Below are 25,817 nucleotides of genomic sequence, written 5' to 3'. Positions count from 1 at the left end.
ATGCACACCATGACTTGATCCAAAGTATGGTAATAGTAGCTCACATATATAACATACCAAAACACCTGCAACACTCAAAGCTATGGTCATTTAACAGGGCAGGAGCAAAGATTGCGATTGTGACCCTGCTGTTATTTTTTTTTAAGGCTTCCAAAGAAAGTTTTATTCGTCTGACGCATTTCGACCAAACTGGTCTTTCTCAAAGCCAATAAATAAGTGGTGATCGTGCCCTATCACCTATAAACACCAAGCTCAAACATGAGTAAACATAGTGAAAAGACTTTGTTGGACCTTGTACGATGCCCAGAACCTTGGAAGAAAGGCTGGCATTAATAGGTCTAGGCAACGTAAATAAATTAACACAAGTGCATGATTTACCTTATGTGTTCACATGATCACAAAATATATATGGTCATCAAAAAATTTATAAAAATATTTATCTTAATAGCAGATAAACATTTAAGCTCTACTAAGTTTCTAAACTTGCATAATTAATGAAAGGCACACACTCGACATCGGTACATCGAGAAAAGCCACCCGAAAATAACAAATCCAATGCCTGTCATCCCAGCACACCATGCGTAGCCGCCACGCCGCCCCGCAACCATGACCCTGCTGTGATTCATGATGCTTTTTCAATAAAGGATTTAATAGCGCACAAAGTTGCAATATGAAATGTGATATAATCATTTTAATGGTCTAAACTATCAAAAACAATTCCTGCTTATCAGCACCTAAAGGGAACAATCTCTGTCAGGAGTGCACTCAGAATGGGGTACAGTTCTGCCTCTATCAAGCATCTTAAGGCAGCCTTATGAAATTGTTGTGCCGTGTAATGCCGGCGGTGGGGAACGCGAGTCTTTCAATGAAGGGCTCAGCTCCTTGAATTATGTATCAGTTCCCGATCGCATGCCTCGTCTCTCCCTGGTATGCCAACAATGCGGAAGTCATTGAAAGACTCACGTTCCCCACCACCGGCATTACACTGCACAAATATTTCAATACATCACACGTTCTGCCAGAAATCATCCGCTTCACATGGGATGTACATCATCCATGAGGAGAAGAACCATGTGAGGCCCCCACGAGAACCATTCACAAAGCTCCGGCTTGAAAGCTATTAGCAAGTCCCCCTGTCATCACCTAATTATTGTGAAGCATGAATATCATATTGAAGCACCAGCAACCACCGCAGGCATTTCTGGACACAACAAGAGAAAAAGGACCACACCCCTTGAGTTCATAAGTCATCATCACCCGTGAGAATTCTCTCACCTCAAATGTGAATGACCAAGTCCTGGTCCTGAGGAGAACCCTGAAATCAAATAGGGTTCTGAAAAGCGTCGATCCCACCCAGCCAGCAGTAATTACCACCAATCAACCGACCCATACCGAGTACAAACAGAACATTTAAGCCTGGTGTAACTGTTTAACTGCTTCGCTGGTTATGGCAGGTGTACGTGGTGAAAAACATAACTGAATTCTACCGCAATTGTTCTTTTTGTTAAAATAAGGACCGGTCTATTGTTTTGTCATGTTTGGTCATTTCCTAAGTATTTGTTATATGTCCAAAGTACTGTTACCATTGTGTTGTTGATATATGTTTGTACTAATTGTTCTTCTTTAAGACATGAAAGAAATGTCCATCTTGTTTGTTCCACAAATAAATGAACAAATAACAGGTGTAATGAAAATACTATAACTACTTGAGAATCTAAGGTGGTTATTTATGAATGTATTTATTCCAAAACGTACATCCAGACCTTTTTCTTGTTTCCAACTTACTAAAAGTGGCATTTGTTAAATTGAGGCTTGAAATATGAATTTACCATTCAAGAGGGTTTTTAATTCCTCTGATACCATTCATGACTTTCCTACCTGCTCCCAATCAAAAATTAACACTTATTAAATGTAATAAAGTACTCAATGTTATGCTATGAAAGAGGCAGACTACATGTCCAACTTTTTAAAATAAACTGCACCCTGCCCTATGTGCTTTTGAGGGCCTACCCTAGAGGTGACTTATATGTACTCAAAAGAATGGCACACCAGGGACAGGTTAAAAAAAGGCTACTTAAGTGGGTGGCTCAATAAGTGCTGCAGGGACACTAATAGCATTTAATTTACAGGTCCTGGATACACGCACTATCACTTTACTAGGTACTTGCAAATAAATTAAATGTGACAATTGAGTGTGTAGCCCAATTTTATCATGTTTTAGGGAATGTGAACAAGCACTTTAGCACTTGTTAGCGGTCCGAAGGCCAACAAAAGCAAATTCTGAAATATAGTGGGGGTGAAGGCAAAAAGCTTGGGGGACAACCACCCTAAGGCTGACTGGTCTAACAAGCATTAACTTGTAACACACTCTGTGATATTTTTCTCCTGTTGATGTTTAAAGCATGCACAACCCTACAACACACATATGAAAATGTCCTCTGTGATGAATAGGCACTCACTCATATTACTAACACACACCATGATGTGGCCCTCAATGTGAATTATCAAATAACAAAATCTTGTAACATGCCATGTTATCTGTTTCTCAGTGTGAATGGTAAAACCACATGCAATTGTAATATACTAGGTGATATAGTCCTTATTGAATAGAAAAAATGTCATGCTTGATAACAGTAGCATTGATAACAGCACAAATTTGCATCAGACCTAATGGTGAGGTCATTGTTATGATAGAAGAAAAGGTCTGATGTTTAACGCACAATATCATATGGTCCTCGTTGTGATGAATAACAGATCACACTTTTTTGACACACACTAAGATATGATCCATAGGATGGTAATAGAAGCACAGACATATCAGGCACCTAAACGTGTAAAACTCATAGATACAGAAAGACAAACACCTATGTATCCCCATTTTAAAAGTGAAAATAGGTTCTGCTCTACTCTTGCCTTCCAGGTCTTATATGAGCGACCTCAAGTTCTTCTTTTGAATTTGACGTTTAACCAGCTTTCACAATTTATGGACAGAATTTGACAAATTGTCAAATGCCATAATTAGAGTTGGATGAATGGGATACTCCATCACAAACCAGATGGAGATCCCATCTGCAGTTTTACAAGTGCTACAATGCCGAATCCGGGCCCTACATTTTTACCAGCTTAAGAATATAGCACATGTGGCTGGAAACTGAATAGCAGCTCTTCACTTCGCAATTGTCCAAAATACCAACTGAATTGAGGATGCAGAAATACACAAATTCAAAGGGAAACACAGTGAAAAGATGGATATTTTAGCAGTTAGGAATTGTTTTTTTAAGGAATTGTCTAAATAATACACTATTTTAAATCCAGTATGGTCAGTTAAATATACGCTGGATGAAATAAGAAAGCAGTGTTTGCTAAATGCATATGTATGTATGTAAATTGTCAGTCACATACGAAACGGATCCAAATAAAGGCTTTTTTTTGACAAATATAAACTGTACCAAATAGGAATAATAATAATAATATTACACTATGGTGCCAATTACGATCCTGTAAAAACCGGGTACGAACCGTCGGACGGAGGCTTTTTTCCGTCCGACTCGTACCCGGTTGTAAAACATTACAAACATGCAAGTACGATTCGCACGGAAACACCATTTCCGTACGAGTCGTACAAAACACCGACCGACAAAAAGATACATACAAATGTGATCCGGGGAAAGCGCCGACGTGACGTCGGGACGCCCTCAGGCAGCGTTTCACGAACCAGGACGTACGATTCGAACCGACAGCGGTCCGGACGGCAATATTCTTACGGCACCCAAAAAGTGCCGGAAAAGCGAAGTACGCCGCGATGCGAGTGGAATTGGGGGCCCGGTACGCGCCGAACACCCCCCCAGCCCCCGTGAGTACGCGCCGTACCCCCCTCAGCCCCCGTGAGTACGCGCCGTACCCCCCCAGCCCCCATATGTACGTGCCGTACCCCCCCAGCCCCCGTGAGTACGCGCCGTACCCCCCCAGCCCCCGTGAGTACGCGCGTGGGGGTGGGGGTATGGCGCGTGCATACGGGGGCTGGGGGGGGTACGGCGCGTACATACGGGGGCTGGGGGGGTGTTCGGCGCGTATGCGGGCACATGTCTCCATGGTTGCTATGGGAGTTCGGTGCGGACGGTGTTTTTTCCATACGGTTGTAACATCGGACGCACGGGATGGATCGTACTTGCGCGGTCGGACGTCACTTTTCACATTTGTACGGTAAATCGTCCGAGGATGTGTCGGACACATTTTCCGACCCGAGGACGTGTGGGGAATAATTCCCAATGCGATTCGTATGGTCTTTTTCCCATGCGAATCGTACTTGGCAGTTTGTACGGCACTTGTACGATTCGTACAGTTAAAAGACCGGATACGAGTCGGACGGGGAATTTTTTTACAGGATCGTAATCGGCACCAAAATGTAAAATATAATAATACACTAGATGTAAAATATAATCTGGTCCTCATAAACAGACATGTATAAAAACACACACCGGTCCTCGTAAAGACGTTTGCTGTCTTTATGTAGTGTGAAAAATGGTCTTCATACCTCTTGGATACAGGAAATATGCGGTCCTCATAAGGGGGTTTTGTCAGAAAGTCTCAAAACTATTCCCATAATCGTTTATTGAAATTCTGATATAACTTTCATACTGCCATTAAAGTATAAACATAAAATGTATGATCATTTTGATTCTCTGATGATCAGAAATGGTGGCCCTCATAATGTAGGTTTTTTTCACTGGTCTTCGTAGAGTGATATAAACATGTGTGTGTGTGTGTGTATATATATTGATCTAGGTATGTATATGTGGAACTAGGCATAGAAAATATATACAAACCTGTCGATATTTTAATTCTCGATATTCTGGTTGAAATATTGAGGAACCTGGATATTCCCTCCTTGATAGTCTAAAACCACACCAGCTAATTAGAGATTACACATATTTTTTCTTTATCTTGTTGATATGTGGCTACAGTTTTCGCTGTGCTCGTTTGTAATTTTATGTTTAGTAGCTATCCGTTTTTTAAAAGTGAAAGCACTAGCTGGCCACTTATTATGTTATTGTGTGCTTTGCGGATTTCTGAGTTTCTAACCCACTCCACCTTCCCGAGTAATCCTAGGCCTGCTCCAGCCAAGCCAAGTGTCTCCCATAAGAGGTTGACTCATAAAAGGTTACCCTAACTTAAATTGCATTGTATTTTAACTGGCCCTCTTACTTTCCCAGGGGGCCCTTGAAATGTGGGGGCCCAGGGCAATTGCCCACTTTGCCTATTCCTCAAGATGTCTCTGTTTCCAGTTCACAGTGAACAGGATGCTGTAGAGGGGTCAAGGGTGGAACAAAGGTCTCAAGTCTGTCATGATTTCAGGGTTTGAAGGATGCAGGACGTCACTTTTGCTCATCCCGTGTTTTTGGTAAATAATATCCCTTAAGAGTTGTGCAGCCAAAGGAGCAGCATTTGTAGCCTCTTGTGACCATCCAGGAGATACTGCGCAGGAAGAGGAGGCGCTTTCAGGGTTTTGGTTCTCAGGGGGCGGTGCAGTTGGCATCTCCGGTGGTTGCATCTGTGGTATTGGAGTTCAGTCCTGGAGAGAGGAAAAAAGGAGGGGGAGAGAGGGCACCAGAAAAGTGGTTTAGGTATCTGACCACAGTAGAGTAGTTTGCAGTCATCTACCCAGGTTTGTCAAATGCCCAATCTACAAACCCTGCCTGTATTCTGAAACCTGTTGCTCGTTCTGCTTGAAGGTCTGTAGTAAGTCAGACCTTTTGGAGAATGTACTGCGTCTCTAACTTTTTATGTTTTTAAAAGTTATGTTTAGGTTTCAAGTCCATTTAAAGTTTAGAATGTAACCATTATTTTGTCTTTTATTTCCATGGGCTCTTATAGCCAGACTTGCTCTGGGCTGTCTAGAGTGTGAGTTACTGCACATTTAAAGAACCAAGGCCAAAGACTATTGGGCCTGGTTTTGTGCACCTATGCAGGTCGTCGTAGGAATGGCCCACACATTACTACACACCATGTAAGTGCTATGAAATAATCTTAAAAACTGATTGAATGTCTGCCAACAGTCCAAACACCAGACCGGATCTGCACTAGAAATCGCCGTACTCAGGTTCTGCATTACACAGCTACCATAAAAAATTCCATAAAACTTCAAAACCTAGTAAATCAGCTTTCATAAACAGAATGAATTATTTATGCTCTTTCTTGTGCAGCTGAGTGTAGACAACCTCTCGCATCTTCACAATTCAATTTGAATATGGTAGACAGGACCTCACAATGTTATTATCCAATTGACCCCAATTGAACACATGGTCCAAAATCCAACAATGCCCTATTATAAAGATATCTTCTCTTTACTGCAACACCACAGACCTGATCTGATTCAATCCTGATAGAGGTCAGCTCTACGGGTTTCAAGTTGAATTTTGACGGAGATCTGAGAGGTTGGGTACAAACAGCCCTGAAGAAGCAAGTAAACTGCAAAACATACATTGGCAGGATGTCTACTTTTTTTAATTCTTCAATAAAAAATGGAAAAATTATTGAAAGAATACTCCCAGAAAGTAGAAGTGTATCAAAATTGGACAAAAGAATTATCTGATGCTGCAATATTGATGGACTTCTTTGTTCTATTTTTCTATGAGAAGTTTGAATTATTGACTTAAATTATGATTAGTTTCCATAAAATTAATGGCTACGCCTCCTCATCCAATAAGTAATGGATAGACAGAGACTAAACTAATATTACACCACACTGGATGGACTATATTTGCCTCTCATGCACATTGTGTATAAAATACATGTATGAGAGTTAGTGGCCAGTTAGTTAGTGCCGAGCTCCCATACTCTGCTGCTGTGAGTAAAAAAGGAATGCCATTTGACTCGACCTTGGATACCATGGTTACCCTGGATATTGTCAGCTTACATAGAAATATTCCCCAAGATAGTGGTCTAGAAGCACTTGAATCATTCCATGAGAAAAGAGACCACCCACACTAAGTTCCCAAAGACTTTCTACTCAAAGTAACAGAGGTCTGTTTGAAATACAATTTTTTCAAATTCAATGACCAGTGTTGCCTACAAATAAAAGGAACAGCGATGGATTGTGCCATCGCTCCAGAAATGGCAGTCATATTCATGGCACTGTCGAAGAAAAATGGATTTAAAACAACATCCATATGAAGGCCATATTGTAATATGGAAATGTTATATAATTTGGAGCGGTGCCACAGAAAAACTCCTAGAATTCCATAGCTGGCTGAATGACAGAAATCGTGACATCCAATTTTTCCTAAATTCCAACAGAGAGGAAATTAATTTCTTGGACATTGTGGTTAAACACGAAGATAAGTGCATTTATACCACCCTCTACTGCAAAAATACAGACAGAAACACCTTTCTGCCTTTTTCAAGTTTCCACCAAAGGAATCTACTTGAAAATTGGCCATATAGTCAGTTCCTGAGGATCTGGCGGAATTGCACTAAACGAGAAGACTATTTTAGCAATGCAAACAATTTGATGAAAACTATTGAAGACAATTATTAAAGAGAGCTCTCAAAAGAGCATGGTATACGCCAAGAGAAACACTGTTGGCACCCAAGAAACGGAAAGAGAACAAACATCTGGTATGTGTTACAACGTTCTCAAGGGCAACGAACTGCATAAAGAAAATCATTTGTAGGAATTGGAACACAGTGAAAGCGGAGAGAGGCCGCTTTAGTCACCCTAAAACAGTATAAAGATCTAAAAGACAATTTGGTAAGAGCAAATACCAACCAAAAGTAGGAAAGTGCATCATTAGGCACAATGCTTGCCTTGCGCCCAGTCAGAGGACCCTACAGATGTGGTAACTGCTCTTCGTGCGCAAGCACGATAGAAGATGACAAATTTACCTACTGTGGTATAACAATCAAACACAATGAATTTACCACGTGCAATCCAGAGGCCGTGATATATTGTGCCACATGCCCTTGTAATCTGGCATACATTGGAAAGACGACACAGGCCATTAAGAAAAGGATCGTGCAACACAGGTCACGCATCAAGTGCAGAGTCCAGAATGCCCCAATGGTACATCACTATATGGAATATAGCAATTGACCACTAGAATTGAAATGGACAGTATTAAAACATGAGTAGGGAAAACAGATAGAAGCAATTCTCTCTAAACTGGAATCCAAAGTGATCCTTCACCTGGGAGCAACCAGCAATGGCCTCAATGAAATCAGTGAGATAGTCCATTGCTTCTAGACAGACTAACCAGATAAGAACACATTTAAGAGATTTTGACTACATGGCATGATAGCTTAAGATAAAGCACTCGTACATCAGATTCACCATGAAATAGTAATCACATCACTTTACTTAAGATCTAAACTTACTCACTGAGAAAGAGGAAAACAATGAGGTAAACCATCACATGGTAACTAAATACGAAAATTGTGCATCAACACATACTGCACACTATGTCCAAGAACAGGAACACAATCATAGAAGTAACACCATACACAAATGAATAACTAAGTATGATGTATGTCTAGATGCGTTATATGCATGCATGTTACCAATATTTGAGTAGTGTTGCTTACTCAAATGCATGAGGACCACCCAGGCAATTTGCACATAAGCAGGAAGCACATATGATATACACCATGTGCAACATCTACAGGGAGCTCTGCCCATGACAAAAACAGCCATCGGTGCCGCAAAAAATGTTTTATTTCCATGATCGCTCTACCTGGTATGAAATGCATTCATGTCTCAATAAAGATATCAACTGTCAAAAACCCAAGACAGGAATTCCGCCCCAGGAAGTCAGGTAGAGTATCCATTCAGCAGGGAAGTCAGGCAAATGCCATTCTATGATTGTCCCAGACTTCCGCTTGTCATGCGTCATTCATTTATAGATGAGGGAGACACCAGCGGTTCCAACTTCAAAGCTCCTGGCGCCATAGAACCATCCCCACGGAAATTAATTCTCCAACGAGACGGCCGGAGACTCAAACAAAGGTATAGAGCCAACGCCCATAGGCAACCACTTACTAATGTCTCACACATGTGGTAAAAGGCTAACTATTTACCATACTAAGATTGCCTAAGATTAGCACTGCATGCCGTTTTCACTCCCATATATAGGGGTTAATATAGAAGCATGGTTCATTCTCGCCATACCCCGCCACCGAGCCGTGATGATACCACCGAGGTCGCCAACAGGGTTCCATCCAAGTCCACCAGCCAAGGTATGCTAATAAGGATTATTCAATGCTACACACCATCTAAGTGACTGGCAGGTGTTGAATACCCTTAAGTTGCACCAGCAAGACGGGTGTCCCCACCAGCACACGCATAACTGCGTACACAAATTCAACACCTTTAATTACTACAAAGCTGAGTGCCAAAAGCTTGAACAAGTCTCTGTCACCCCGGAAACATGAAGGTATCCCCAAGTTACACACTGTATGTTTGAAACACGGGGCCAACACCATGTCCTGATGCGGCACAAACTTAAAAAGTGGACATTTGGTTTCACTAAGGCACCATCCCTTAGGTACTGAGCCTCAAGACAAGATAAAGTACTCCTTGCTCTCTGGCAGGTTCCTGGACCACCACTGACGAATGGTCCAAGCTCCACAAACCTCAAGGTAGGCCCTTCTCCTCCTTTGTGCTTCTGGAACTAGAAGATAACGTGATCCCACAATCTTTAGAATAAATCTCTTTCCTGTTTCGGGTCCGATTATCATGCAGGACCCCCTGATTATTACAGGAACATGGAATAAGAAAGTGGCTAGATACATCAAACAAGATGCTCATATAGCAGCCAATATAATGGTATATCCCTCAATACAATCTGCACATAGAGCAGATCAGACAGGGACACACATAAGATAGTAATTGTTTTTTTATTAACATCACACAGTGTCCAAAAGGTCAACAGTCCTGAAGAAGACCTTCCCCGAAACACATTGCAGGCCCACCTCTGAAGGTCGAAATGCATCGGCGTACATACACTCGGGGCCAAGAGCAACCACAATCTGGGTTATTTTGTGCACATAAGGAGTACAACACGAGAGATGGAGTCTAGGATCCCACCCTGGCATTAACTCATGCTCTGACTCTAAACTTAACAGGGCCTAGTAGTAGCATGCAGCACTACACACAAGAGGACTAAAGTGGTAAAAGCCCCAAAGACTGTACACTATAAGACAAGAGACCGGCAATCGCATTTGGTCTGTTGCTTGTCTGTAAACCAAGTTTTTATTGTAATTATGATGTAGTGATTTTTTGTTGCACAGAATCTGTCCCCCTAAATATTCCTTCACATGTATGTATGAAATGTTGTTATGTAAGTGTTGTTTGTCACAAGTTATGTATTTTGTCACTATATATGTAAATGTACAGCATGTTCTTCCCAAAAAACTTTGTATAAAAATAAACAAAAGAAAAAAATGCAATGATTTAAGAAAAAAGATGTGTGATTTATTACATGATAAACGCACAAATGAAACCATTTACATAGTTGTGATACATCAGAGTGTATACTATGGCGAAAGATTGAAAATAATAGGTCAAATCAAAGACAATTGAAGGAACAGCATTGGTGTTCCCTAATTGAAGCACTGTTTGATCAATGGTCTGAGAGGCATTACCCTAACTTAGATTCCTCAAGTATTGATTCCAGCCTCCACAGTCCAAAATTGAATCGCTCCCCACTTTAGGATAACTGGGAGTAAAAAAGAGCAGGCATCGTACGAGCCAACTTTCAAATACTGGTCAGAGACCTTGTGCCATGCGATGCATTATACGCTGTTCCGCTCTTGTCGACTCCTTGACAGAGATCCCTGAATGAAAACCAGAGCAGAGATGTGACTACACCTAGTTCAATTCTCCACCCAATGCCTTAACCTGGAAAGACACAGGCAGCCCTTTGAGTGATGGAATGTGCCTTTGCTGTGTGGCTGAAAGTGATGACAATCAACTGCCTCTGCGAACTGGAGCACTTTTCCTTGATGATCATTGGTACAGCAGACTGTGCACTGGAGATGATTATTTTGGGTGGTTGGCATGGTCACCAGTTGAAGAATGGAGTGATGTTCCTAGATAGATTTCTGTTTCCTCCGATGAGCATCCCCCACAGACCTGTACTTCAAGAAAGTCTAAGATTTTGATCTGATTGAAGCGGGGAGGAGTCGATGTTGTTAATTCAACGTTCCTATCCCCTCACCTCAGGTGCTTCCTCTATTTGTGTGCAGTCAGAGTACAAGAATGTGCACCTTGCAGATCATCTGCTCACATCCAGGGTTGCACTTTGAGTTCGGTTCAAGTCTGATAAATCCTTGACGTACAGACCGTTTCGCTGCTCATTCCCGTCTTGCGGGTTTTCAACTTTAGAGTCTGCCTGTATCCTTTCTTTGGTCTTTTCTTTTGATTTGAAAACTATGTTGAGTGAATCCTCTTTGCTGTTTGGAAAGAAGAGAACTTTTAAATGCTCGATTTTGAACAAGGCTTGTTTTCTAAACAGATGATCCAATTGGACTTTCACTGTGGAATCGCCGGTGACAAAGATTTGAAAGGAAGCGCATATCCATTGTTCACAGTATTCTGAACCCAGTGTTCGTTGGATGGGCTTTGAATTTTTTTTTAGATGATCTCAGCTACTTCTCCCTCTCCTCCCACTTCACGCACATGCGCACACACACTGCAACGGAACACTGAGGAAGAGACGGGGGAAGGTAGCCGCCTTGAGTGACCGACAGCTGATGAGGGTGAATTTTGTTGAGATTCTCCGACTATTTTTGATCTACTCAGGTGGTACAGGTGGTGTTGCAGCATTGGCTCTCTGCTGTTGCCGGTGTTACTTACCGTCCCTCATGGTGCATTTTTAAGATCAAGGCACACCCACCTCAGTGTCTCTGCCTTGTTCTTGGTTCTTGGCATTTCTTCATCCATGTGAGGCTCATATAAACGTGCCCCAGAGGTGCAGGGTCATGATCTGCACATATGTTTTCACAGTTATCACATGGAGCCCAGTACACCTCTGCATGGTAACACCATGACAGTGTTTGGATAAAGCAAGGGTTGCAGAATCAAGCGATCACAGACCGGAAGGCCTTTCTCCAGGACTTCTTCAATGTCCCTTCCGAGTTCTTTAGGGATGTCTTCAATAAAACTGTATAGATTTCCAAAGCAATCTGTCATTACATCCCTATAACAGCACCACACAAGCCTTTCGTCCAATGAAGTCTTGTCTTTTTCAGAGAGTGTTTCCAACGTGAGGGACAGGAATGACGGCTCTTGCTCATGAGACCAGTGTTACTTCAGGTGTCTAGGCACAGCTGTCTTGGCTGTCCAGGGTCGTGGAAGGGTCTAAGTGTGAACAGTGTGATGACGAATGAACTGACACAGGCGTTGACGACACTTGACATCCAACGACGTCTCCCTTTGACATCGATGTTATGTACAGAACATCTGTTCCTAATGGCAAACATGTCGCCACCTATGTTTGAGGCCAATTGGCAGTGGTGCAATTGCTGGGGATGAAGGCGATTCTTGTTCCTTAATGCTCTAGGCAGGCTTTCCTCTGTCAGAGTACATAGCGATGGAGACCTAAGTCGCAGTGGAAGGGCCCGCCACCAGGCAGCGCTCTGCTGCCTCCTTTGCGCCTCCTTGCTCCTCAGTCCTCCACTTTTGTTCTGGGATGAGTGTCCCGACACTCCTTTGTTGCTCTTTTAGATCTCGTCTAGCAAAAATCCACAATCCTCAACTGAATGGGAGGATAGAAGGCAGACCACACGCACTTCCTTTAGGTCACTAGCATCGTTCCACCTGCTGCAGGAGGGACAGTTCACAAACAATGAAGACGTTGTGTCGATGTCAAACAGCTTGACATTGTAAATATCTCCAAGACACCAAAGATGGTGAGTGAAACCCACTAACAAAAGTAGCTGAAAGAACATTCCTCTCAGTGTTCTGAGAGCCTTCTAAGAAAAGTCAAAAGAAAGCGTGTGAAGCACCTGCCAGCCCATGGCATGATGGGATATGGAAGATTCTGGCTTCTTAAGGGAACAGCATCTGTTTTCTGCTTGTCTAGGTATGGCACCTGCCAGCCCAAGGCATTATGGGATATGGAAGATGCTGGCTTCTTAAGGGAACAGCATCTGTTTTCTGCTTGTCTAGGTTTGGCACCTGCCAGCCCAAGGCATTATGGGATATGGAAGATGCTGGCTTCTTAAAGGAACAGCATCTGTTTTCTGCTTGTATGGCACCTGCCAGCCCAAGGCATTATGGGATATGGAAGATGCTGGCTTCTTAAGGAAACATCATATGTTTTCTGCTTGTCTATGGATGGCACCTGCCATCACAAGGCATGATGGGATATGAAACATGCTGGCTTCTTAAAGTAACAGCATCTGTTTTCTGTTTCTCTGGTGAAGCTGCCCCCCAGTTTCATTTTCCTTCATTCCTGCATGTTTTGTCCCTTTCCGTAGACAGCACGGTTAGTCATTAGCGACCGTTAGTCACGGTTAGCAGCATGGTTAATTTATGTACCTTTTTATTCTAATCGGAGCAGAAAATATTTTTAAATTTGAAATATGTGGCCACAGATCTGCTGCAATATGTGTACCTGCACTTGTAAGAAACAATTCCAGATTCCTGCCTTGTAGATATGTTTCTGATCTAGTAAAACATGTTGCGGGATCACCACAATCAAGGGAACATGTTGCTGTTTAAGTTTATCAATGAATATTCTATGTAGCCGATGGAGGTTTGATTCCAAATGATGTTTGTCTGCCTTTAATATGGAATAAATGGAAGAAGAAAGTGTAGGACTGACCATTAACATTATAGATCAGAAGCTGTCTATTCTGCACAATTTAGAAGGAATGTGAAGTGATTCAGCCCACTTGGGCAAAACCACAGGATGGTTTCTTTGGTCAGAGAATGTTCCTGAAAGAGTCTGGCTCAAGCTGTATGACAATATATGAAGAGGGCGAATGGATCACAAGTGGACGTGGGACACCTTCCACACTTGACTTCATCTCAAACTCTGAGGCGCTGAGTTTGACGGAACCTGATTCTTGGCTGGATTCCCAGCTCGTTGCTCTGCCAGCACCTACTGAGGTTCCTAGTAGCATCTGAGTTGCTTAGTTTGCAGGTATTGGAATGCCCTTGACAACAGAAAAGAACAACTTCCCTGTTCCCTGCCACTTGTCTCAGTCTTTCTCTCTGGGTGTAGCTTGCAATTGTTTCCTACAAACAAGGATTGAAGGACTCCAATTTGGTGGTGAACTCACCTTTCCACCATGGGCTGTGGTCCTCTCGCCACTTCATGGCTCCGACGGCCCAATCGGAGAGGTAGTGTCCAACTTGGATACGTATCTGCCAAGATAACAGAGAGAAAAGGTTGGAAGTTGGGGAGCTGGGAAGGCATTTTAGAGAGTGGGCTGGTAAAGTGTCATCGAGTCTGGGCTTATGATGTCTTCTTGCCTGATTAGCATTCATTGACTACCTTTGGCAAACCTACATGTTTATTTATTTATTTTATGCGTTTTTATATAGCGCGGACTTTACCCGAAGGTGTCAGACCGCTTCACAATAGGAACAGTAATGATACATGAGTAGAAAATTACAAGTGAGCATGTTACAAAAGCAAACGTTACGTTACATGAAGCAATAGTGACAATTGTGCATTTATCAAGAGCAAACAAAATACAAGAGGTAGTAAACGATACGTTACAAGAGGAAAAAGTGACATGTGTGCATGTTACAAAAGCGTACAAAGTACAAGTAGAGGTATAATACTGCAATAAATGGCAGACACTCAAACCACAAGAACACACTGGGAAGGCACTTCTATAGTCATGGAGAACAGAATTTCCTATAATGGAAGGACTTCCTTCAGATAATAGAGAGGGCGTGAATTAGATTTGGAAGTGTCTTTGAAGGAGGAGAACTTTGAGGTCAGTTTTGAAGGCCGGGGAAGAGGTGGTGGTCCGGAGCTGAGGCGGAAGTGAGTTCCAGATTCTCACCGGGTTGCCTGAAAAGGATTGGGCCATCGATCTTTCCTTCTTGAAAGTGGGAGGTTCAAGCAATACATTTTCCGCATTACATGATGATCTGGAGCCTCCAGAGAGTTTCAGTTTATTCGCCAGGTAGCGAGGAGAGGAGGAGTGCAAGGCTTTGTGGGTGATACAGGCAGTCTTGTAGATAGATCTTGCCCCGATGGGAAGCCAAAGGAGGGTGGATAAAATGGGTGTGATGTGGTCGCTTCTTTTGGCCCCATATATGAAACTAGCTGCTGAATAGAGAACAGATTTAAGGGGGGACAGGTGGGATTTGAATAGGCCAGTAAGAAGAGAATTGCAATTGTCCAATCTGGAGAGAACCAGCGATTGGACCAGGTTTTAAGGTCGTGCTCCGGAAAGAAGCGACAAATCCCCCAAAGAAGGAGCAGTTGGTATCGAGCAGACTTTGCAATGGAATCGATGTGGGAGAGTAGATTGAGTTTTTTGTCGGGTATGACACCAAGGGATTTTGCGCTGTCGACAATGATGGGTTTATTGTTAAGTAGATTCATCTGATCCATCCATGATTGAACCGGGGGAGGAGAAAGTTAGGAGGAGAGGAGGAGGAATTCAGTTTTGGAGGGATTCAGAATCAGTTGATGAGTTAACATCCAGTTTTGAATGGAGTCGAGAGTAGAGCTTAGGAAGGAGAGATCGTGAGTGGAGGCCACCTTAAGGTAGATTTGAGTGTCGTCCGCATAGAGATGATAGTGGATCCCGGATTTACTAAGGAGATTTCCCAGTAGTTCTAAATAGAGATTGAACAATGTGGGTGCAAGTATAGAGCCTTGAGGAACACCTTGACTGACCGCCAAAGGAGATGAAAGACTGTTCGCTATTTTGATCATTTGGGATCTATCAGAGAGGAAGGAAGCAAATCATTTAAGCACAGTGCCCTCCATGCCCATTCTCTGTTGAAGAGTGTTAAGGAGGGTGTTGTGATTGACAGTGTCAAAGGCTGCAGAAAGGTTAAGGAGAATTAGAAGACAAGACTCCCCCGAATTGAGTATCCACAGCGCGTCATCAATCACTTGCAGCAGGGCTGTTTCAGTGCTGCAATTTTGAATGAAGCCGGACTGGAAATTGTCAAGAAGATCATTGTCCTTGATATGACGAGAGAGTTGTTTCGCTGCACATCTTTCTGTGATTTTCGCAAGAAAAGGTAGGTTAGTGATGAGGCGGAAGTTGTTGAGGTCGTTCGCATCAGCAGTGGGTTTTTTAAGCAGAGGAGTGACCTGCCCAATTTTGAAGGAAACAGGAAGGGAGACTTGACAGAGGGAGAAGTTAACCAGAGTGGTCCAATAGGAAAGAGAATGGGTATAGAAGTCATGGCAATGGCACTAGGGATGGGGTCAAGAGAATGGTTGGAGGGCTTTGTTTTGAGGATGCATTTGAGGAGGGCAACTTCAGAGATGGGGTCAAAGTTCTGCCAAATGGCTAAGGATTTGCGCTCCTCTGGAGGGGTAGGATGAATGACCTGATCTACAAGTGATTTCACCTTTTCATCAAAGAGTATAGCGAATTCCGCTGCTTTCTTTGTGGAATCCTTCAATTTGGAGGTTGGGGGAGAGCTGTTTGGGTTCTGGATGAGGTCGAATAGTTTTTTGGGTCTATTTTTGGCTGAGTCAAGGAGGGATTTGAAGTGCGACGCTTTTCCAAGGAAGATGTGCTTGTGGTACTTGGATCTTGCTGAACGAAGCGTGGCCAAATTATCGGTGGAGGGCTCTTGTCTCCATTGTTTCTCCAGGAATATTAGGTACTTCCTTTCTTCATAGAGGGATTTGTTGAACCAAGGTGCTGAGGGAGTAGGCCTTTTCTTTTTGCTTTGGAGAGGAGCGACATTATTGATTTCGACTGCAAGAACTGTGAGGCATTGAGAGGTGAGTTCGTTAACATCTAGGTTTGGGTCTAGCCTTGGATGTGATATCAAAGCTGATTCACAGAGGGTACCGAGGTCAATATTTTTAGTGTCACGGAACGAGGAGGTAGCCCTCTTAGGTTGGCCGAGAATTATAGAGTGTGATAGGTGAAGAGAGAATGGGATGAGGAGGTGGTCAGACCAGTCTACATGAATAGGGGTAGCGATAGTAAGCATGCCTGCTTTAGAAATAACAAGGTCCAGGATTGAGCCCTTAGAGTGTGTTGTTTCTTTGCAGTGTTGGATAAGATCATTTGCAGGTGGCCAGCAAATTCACAGAAGAGTCTTGAGGCGAGCCCCAGTGGAGATTGAAGTCACCCATGAAGATCTGATTGTCACTTTGCGAGTATTGTTCACGGATGAAGTCAGTGGGTTCCTCTATAAACAAAGGGCCGCTACCAGACGGGCGGTAAATGGCATGGAATCTGAGGGGTGAGCGTTGGTGCAATTGAAGCTCAAGAGATAGGCATTCAAATGTGCGGTAGGAGCTGTTAGGAAGAGCCTTAAGTTGAAGGGAGTTTCTAAAGATGACTACAACACCTCCCCCAACTTTGTCAATTCTGTTGTTTCTAAATATAGGATAGCCTGGGGGTAATAGGAGATCAAATATAGAGTGAGAGGTATCGTTGAACAAGGTCTCTGTGAGGGAGAGCATGTCAATATTGTGAAGGATGATGGTATTGGAGATTTCAAGTTTGTTTTTTATTGCAGATCTGCAGTTGTGGAGCAGACAGCTTAGCTCTGTCGAGACTGTTTTGGTGACGGGGGCACTTGGGCTATGAGGGGTGATAGGGATATTGTACTTATACGAGGGTGCTCGGAAGGGTTTAGGTGGATGAGTGGTTCTGACAGAGGAGATGGTCGGCATAGTGTAGATAGTAGGGTTACTTGGAGATGAAAGTGGAAGAAGGGTGACCTTCGAGGGCTTGTGTGAGTTTGCGATGTTTGCAGACGACAGGTTATGCTTGGCTATTATGGGATGTGGGGGCGAGGTGAGGGTTTTCCAAAGGAATTGAGGTGTATGGAAAAGTGGAAATCTTGGAGCTTAAAAGTGAAATGGTAGCTTCAAGTTGGGAGATGGAGGTGATAAGAGAGCCTAGCTTATTTTCCAGAGAGAGTAGGGCAGAGCACGGCATGTTGGGTGGCTCGATGGAAACAGGAGGGGGTGCAATTGGCGGTGGAAGGCAGGGAGAGGTGGGGGAACGGGAGGGTAGTTGGGGTACAGGGATCAGAGGTGGGGAAAGGTGGTGGTTGAGAGCGGGCGTTGGTGCATCAGAGGTGAAAGGAGAGTTGTCTTTGTTGGCATTGCAAGAAGGATAGGAATTAAGGACATAATTAGGGGGAGATAGGTGAGGAGCGAGGCGGTGGGGCGAAAGGAGAGGGGAGGAATGTGTGGAGTCATAGGAATGAAGGGAGGAAAAGAGGGGATGGGGTTGGAGAGGTCCTGTCAGCTAGGTGAGGTGGCCGTGAGGGAACGGGCATCTGGCAGAGTGAGAGGGGTTGGGAGATAGGGAAGTTGAAGAAAGGAAGTGGTTCTGCTAGACCCGAGGGAGGGTAAGGGAAAGGGTTACACCAAGGGGGAAAAGGGGGTAGCACAGCATTGCTGGAGGAGTGGGGGGAAGGAGAGAGATGCAATGGGTTTGTGGAGAAATTTGGGTACATAGCGAGGGGAGGAGGGGGTAGAGAAGAGGAGGGAATAAGGGGAACGTAAGGAAAGTTAACTAGGGGAGAAGGTTGGAGGAGAGGTGTACTACAAAGGAGGGTGGCAGGTGGGGATAGCGGGGAGGAGATGAGATTGGAGTACCGGGACGGTGCAGATTGGACGAGGAGCGTATTATCTAGAGGTAAGGCTGAAGTGATGAAGGAGGGGCATATTGTGAGGGGGAAGAATGGGAGAGGAGGGCACAGGGGAGGGGGAGGGAAGAGGGTCGATCTGTGCCTCCCGAGGGTGCAGCCTATTGGAGTGTAGGGGGGTCAGGGGAGGAGAAAGGGAGTAATAGGTGGAGCTAGAAGAAGAGTCAAGGGATAACCCGATCGCAGGGGAGGGGAGTAGGGAAGGGAAGAGGTGGTCGAAGAGAGAGAGACAGGTGTCTTTGGCTTGGATCATGACAGTACCGTTGTTATAGAGTGAGATAGTGAGGGAGCCGTTGAAACACGCAGGGGGGACATTTTCAGCTGTTTCCCATGAGGAATAGAGGAGGAGGAGGTGACGTTAAGGGAATTATATAAGCTGGTGGACCAAGAGGGCATGTCGTGAGTGATAAAAATGAAATCGTTTTTGAGCCTCCCATAACGACCATTGTAAAATTGATCAACAAAAAGGGAATCAGGGCAACATTCAATGGTGTTATGCTTGAATCGTTTTGCTGAGGCTTTAGTCAGGTTAGGAGGATAAATGATTTTGTAGCAATTAATTCCAGACTTAACTCGAGTGGTGGCCATGTTGGGAAAATGAGGAGGAGGAGGGTGGTGGGGATATGAGAAGGGTGTCACTAGGAAAGCGGTGGTGAGGAGAAGTATAAGGACAAAAAGGGGTCACATATTCCAGACGTCGGGTGAAGATATCTGAACTAATGTGCAGTCCGGGAAGTGAGGCGATTAGGAACAGGTTGTTACTTCAGAGCAGGAGAAGATGGGGGCACAGATTCCAGTAGTCGAGAAAGCTTTACTGCTTGGGAGTCTCTATGATTCCACTGGTATTTGATGGGCCCTCCACCTAGGTAATCACATAATATACATGGTGCCACCTGGCACTTGATCATATTTACAAGGGAATTGTTTACACATGACAGGGCCAACTGGACCACAGTCAGAACCATCACAAAGCGAACTTAGTAAAAGTAAAACAGATCATAAACGTACAACCAGTAACCACTGGTAATCACTGTACTTAGCATCAACCTATAACATAAACCACATTATGCACAACATCACATTAGGCGCCAAACGCATTGTACGTCCATAATCTCAACAGTCTAATATTAGACCCTAACCTCCTAAGTATCACTGACATTAGGGTAATAAAGCACATAATCTCACTAGAATAAACCATAATATGCAAGACAACCTCATAATCATAAAAAACACATTTAGAGGTAACCAGAACAGGGTGCGTAAATCATACTACATGAAATACATTTCCTAGCACCACATAATCACATTAGGGCCTGGCGCCCAACAAACCTCCAAGTCCCCCTGGCCAACTGGCCATCTCAAAGGGGCTCAAAAGTCCTGTGTCCAGAATGTCAGGGCTGCTGCCAATGTAGCGAAAGTCCAGGCTGTGCACTTGCGCAAACCTAAACGTTGCAGCTGGCACTAAGTGCTGCGCAGCTGTGATGGGATGGGGCAAAGGAGTGCATCTCACTCCTAACTCAATCAGAACTGTCCCCAAGGATTAAGTGGCCTAAACGGTGCAGCTGGCACTACTTGCTGCACAGCTGTAAATGAGGGAAAGGCCCGGGCACTCAATGTGCACCATGTGTGCACCAAGGTAGAAGTGCTAAGCCATGCGCACTGATTTACACAATGAGTTACGTGCTGGACAGTGTGACCCCACTCACCATGCTATCAGATGTCATGAGGATCTAGCTTCCCCCACCACATACCCTGAGCCATTAGTTATTTCAACCCTTTATTCAGGGATGTATTCGTTTGCAACAGGTCTGACAGATCTTGAGTTCAGCTTCGATGCTCCCTTGTTCAACTCACTCTCTTACGAGATCATATTTGCCCCCTCATCCTTCATCAGGCAAAAATTATGGACCAGTAAGGACTGGTGAAGAGGACTCTGACTTTGTCATGTGCAGAGCTCTTGAGTATATTTATAACGTTAATAGGAATTACAGACTTTTTCACATTAGAATGGTCAGTATTTGTGCTCTGAATTGTGCATAAGTGTACTAGGGCTGAACATCAGGCCTCAAAATAAATGTGAGTTTTCTTGTTTTAGTTTGTGGACATTGATAGAATGTTTTGTGTCCAACTTGCCACTTGCCTTAAGATCTACATTGCTTCAGTAGAATGGGAAACTTCCACTTTCTGCTGGCATTTGACAGTAAATGCAGCTAAGAGGTAAGGTTTCTCTGAGCCATGACAGACTTTACTTCTATAACCGAGAGGTTCAAAAAGTAAAAATATGGTGCTGAATCTCCAAATGCTTCAAATGGAAGCATGGTCTTGAACTTGGTGATGCAGGCATGGGGTGAGTAGGTAAATTTAATTGCATTTATATAGAGCTTACTATCCTTGACAAGGCGGTCAAAGCACTTTTTCGGCGAGTACCCCGCTACTCTGGAACCTAAAAAGGATTAGTGGTGAATTAGTATAGGGAAATATTAAATTCATTTGAGCAGTGGACATGTTAGTCTGTTATTTGGATTGAAAAGGATAGGGGAGGAATAGAGAAGGGAAGGGTTTGCATTTATATAGCGCTTGCTACCCCTGATAGGGTGTTGAAGCGCTTTTCTGCAGGTAGCATGCTACTCCGGGACCCAGGTAGGATTAGCGGGGAAATTAGTAGAGAAGAATATGTAATTAATTTATGTGGTGGACATGTTAGTCTGTTATTTGGTTTGAAAAAGTATAGTGGAGGGATAGAAGAGGGAAGGGTTATCATTTATATTTATATAGCACTTGCTACCCCTGATGAGGTTTCAAATCGCTTTTTGCTGGGTAGCACGCTACTCCGGAACCCAAACAGAATTAGTGAGGAATTAGTATAGGGAAATATGAAATTTATTTGAGGGGTGAACATGTTAGTCTGTGATTTGGATTGGAACGGATAGTGGAAAGATAGAAGAGGGAAGGATTACAATTTCTTTTTTTTAGCTCATAGCATCAGGAGGAGGTTTGGGGTGAGTAAAGGGAAGGTGGAGGGGGGAGAGTCAGAGGGAAGGGTTTAGAAATGGTTTTTTGAGAGATCTGAATAGTAAAGAGGTATTAGATGATGCAAGGAGGGGTAGAGGAGGGAAGAGTTTAGAAAGGGCTGTTTTGGGGAACGTAGTAGTAGAATGGGGTTTTCGATGAGTGAGAGAGTGGAGGTAGAGGATATATTGAGAGATGTCTATGGTGAGAAATAGGGTAGTGCATTGGAGATGCAGAATTAGAAGCAAAGTAATAAATTTAAAGATAAATAAGTCCATGGAAGGTATATATGTATAAGGAAGGTAATATATGTAGATTTAATGTAAAGGTAAAACACTGCTGCAGCAGTATATTGCCTAAATCCCTCCGCTCCCCCAAGCAATACACAACAAGCTTCCACCAACAGTTCGGTTTAAAACCAGCAACGAAAAAACGGGTGTAATAATGAAGATCCAAACGATGATAAATAGTTGAAGTAGCTTTATTCAAAGTTACAAGGATTTAAGACCCCCATCCACGGAAGCGCTCCGCAAAGCAGCTGCTGAAGCCACAGTCTTCCGTTACAGTCCTCCCTCAGAACCACTAGCTCCTAGGTTACAGAACCACAGGTAACGATGGTTCTATAACCTAGGATACCACATCACCTCCTCACCTATATTTAATAAAAACCACAACAAAAAATCGAAAAAAGGAAGAAAAGAAAAAAAAAACATTTGAACAAAATCACGAAAACGAACTGGTTTACTCCTTTCACGTTTAGGTCTGACTACAACATTGCCAGACACACTCTTTTTAGTAGTCAAAGGGACTGATTCCAAATCTGGTATCCCTTTTGAAACGTTCACCTTGGCAGACAAAGAAGCTGATCCCTGCTCAGATGTACATTTTGAAACTCTGCTTCAATTCCAAATCTTATTATCGTCAGTTTTCACAGTATTTTTAAATAATTTCCTAACACGACAAGGCATACTGAATTTGGAACCCCTTACAGTCTTCCTTGGAGTTTGTATCCTCACCCAATCACCTACTTGTGCTGGAGCGGGTAATGCAAAAATTTTGCATACCCACCCCATTTTGCATGTTGTTTTATTAATCAGATTAATTAATTAATTATAATTGTACTAATGGTTTGTAGTGATATGAAAATAACTAAACAACCTTATTAATGACCGAAATACACGTGGGATTTGCATCTGCATGGCCTAATTAATGACGTGAACTAAATTCCCTACGCATACTAATGATAGATAAATGGAACATTGTATGATATATGTTGCTTTAGTGATGTAATTGTGATTCGTGCTTTATTTTGTAAGTATAACCCGCAATGAGTGTTGCTTTTGGCTAGATAAATACACACACATATGGGTATTAGCGAGGGAATAACATTTAATTAGTCATTTTTATGTATTAATTACGTTTTGTGTCTCTTTGCTTAAGTTGTCCATTTTGGCCTACCAAAAGATGGCTGCTTGTGGTGCCTAACCCGACTGCCAACGCTGAACAAGGCTTGGGTGAAGTGCGCCTGCACTGACGACAGATATACAGTGGCCTGGACCTGACCCCAGATGAACATGTACCTTTCAAGGACAGTCTGGGATGCCGTCCAAATATTCCAAACAAAGACTGTTGTGTGAACCGGAACTGGCAAGGGTCATAACCCAAAAGACACTTTTGTGAGAACCCAAAAGGATGATCCCTGATTGTCCAATCAGCGAACTCGAATGCCCAAAATTTGTTACTTTTTATCATCAATTTTACTATAAAGTATGGTAGAATAGAGAGGTAATTAGAGTCGTCGGATCGCGCTTTTCGATTTCCTGATGATATGCTGATGGAGAGGACGGTGGCACTGCAGGACAGCTGTTAGCCTAAATCTCTGACGGACTGAATTAATGCCCAAATTCCTGATGAACTTATCCTGCTAAATTGATGGGCATAGATTTGCGAGACTGCCAGATTTGACATAGAGGACGACTTTAGCCAGAATAGGTAAATATGAATGGCAACTTGATCAAATGAATGATTTAATTTGCAATATTAATATAAAATTGAATTTGAATATCAACAGAAATGAGTTGGGTTGTTTATTCATTGAAATGTGTTAATGTAAAGGTTAATTAGGGAATTAGGGTTTCACTAAAACTTCAACTAACAGATCCATCCCGGTTTTGGGAGCATAATACCAAATGTGGAGTCTAGGGCCTAATGAGTATTAGAAGGGTTTGTAGGTGTGTTGCTCATTAGGGTAAAGTGGTATCTTCCTCCCTCATTATTCAGCGCTTAGGAGGATAATCGCCTCTTGCACGGACTAATGGTAAGTGTATGTTGGTGTTATGTGCCCCACCAGCGAATGTATGGATAGTGTGCGTGTGTGAGATCCGTTGGTCCGTGGCAGTAGGGAGGGATTTTGCACTCTGCGCTGGATCACTCGAACCCTCGTCTCTTTAACAGCTTTTCTCATGTCATACAATGCCTTAGACTTCAATTTATTTCCTTCCTCTTTGGCTTCCCAACCTGAAGATACACAATTATTTTTATCAACCTTCAATCTTTTCTCAATGAGCCAGCCAGGGCTGACCTCACAAGAGGGTAACCTGCCCTTAAACAAACAGAAAGGCGAGACCCCTGTGCTGGAATGAGGAGTCAACCTGTATTCTCTCACTCTCTTCCTTAAACCTTCAACCCAGCTGGACTCACAAACCAGAGACAACTGCAAACTCTCTTTTAAAACTTTTTGTTAATGTTTTTTTTTTTTTGGGGTGTCAAACCAATCCATTGCTATGGGGAGATCACCAACAGTCAATCCTGGACCAAGTGCCGTGTGGGCCAGAATGATGGGTGTATTTGGTGAAGGTGGGATTATGATGTCGCCAAATGTCAATCAGTGTATATTGAACACGGAGGTCCCTCAGGGCCCGCCTCGCCCGTTGTTTAGTGTCAGGTGCGTTGGAAGTGCTGTCTAGTGTGGGGTTTATTAACAAATTTAAGTCCCCTCCCAGAAGTAGCGCATGAGGATCATGTTTTACAATCCGGGCGTACAGGTCTCGGAAAAACTCAGGGGAGTCCACATTTGGAGCATACACGTTGACCAAGGTGACTTTGTGGCCATGCAGATTGCCTCTGACTATTACATACCTACCCACCGGGTCTCGGGTGACATCTATGAGGATGAATAGGATTCTTCTATGGATCAATATTGCAGTGCCTCTAGCATAATTGCTATAATTAGCAAAGAATCTATGTGCACCACAGCTGGTGCCAAATCGAGCCGAGTCTGTGGGGGGGAGGTGTGTCTCTTGCAAGTATGCTATGTCGACCTTATGTCAAAGTAGATAATGAATCACCTGTCTTCTCTTACGGGTGTCATTGAGGCCTCTGACATTCCAGGACATCAGGGTGATGGCCGAGGGCCCCTGTATGTTACCTAATCGTGACATCTAAGCATAGAATATGAATTCTCCTGTCAGAACTGTGCTGCATCGGAAACTTGTCTGGCAATGCTAAGTTAAAGTGTGAACAACAACAAGCATAATGTGCAATCCCTTCCCCTGCCCTCCTCTCCCCACCCAGCCGCCTTCAAACCCCAAAGAGGCCAACCCTTAGCAAACATACCCTCCCATGTGTCATAGGGACCAAGGAGCTCGCAAATGAGGTCCAAGAAGTGGGCCCCTAGTCGAAAATGAACCAACTAAGGGGATACACCGGGGGGGGGCAGCAGTCCGGGATCAAGTCAGTCAATTGACATATCTGTGAATATTACTAAACCATACGATTCCCCCTATCAACAACGTTGGTAATGTGTAATCAATCAAAGTCAACACCCAGCGCCAGTGTTCGAAAAGAGCTCTGCACTGGCATCGGAGCCGCTGTGAGGTGGGGAAGCGAGTGCTCCCTCCGTCGTATTCTGCGCGTTCCGCAGCTTTTGTGTACAGCAAAAGTCCTGAGCCTCCAATGGAGAGTCAAATATTTGGGATCTGCC

At 43.5% G+C, this 25,817-nt stretch overlaps 1 protein-coding gene across 1 annotated transcript in view; it reads right to left on the bottom strand.

Annotated features, from left to right (window-relative positions):
• Nucleotides 1-4,393: 4,393 nt before the first annotated feature.
• LOC146869700 (uncharacterized) overlaps nt 4,394-25,817 on the bottom strand; it is a 664,652-nt gene continuing 643,228 nt past the window's right edge. Inside the window, exons 22-23 of the mRNA XM_085640198.1 lie at nt 14,284-14,368; nt 4,394-5,572 (exon numbers count right to left, since the gene is read on the bottom strand). Coding sequence (XP_085496324.1) covers nt 5,514-5,572; nt 14,284-14,368 — 144 coding nt within the window. The 3' untranslated portion in view covers nt 4,394-5,513. The remainder of the gene's footprint in view (nt 5,573-14,283; nt 14,369-25,817) is intronic.

The sequence above is a fragment of the Triturus cristatus genome, chromosome 1_1 (genome assembly GCF_964204655.1).
Source record: "Triturus cristatus chromosome 1_1, aTriCri1.1, whole genome shotgun sequence".
Classification (NCBI taxonomy): Eukaryota; Metazoa; Chordata; class Amphibia; order Caudata; family Salamandridae; genus Triturus; species Triturus cristatus.
This window is presented reverse-complemented; position numbering and strand designations above follow the sequence as displayed.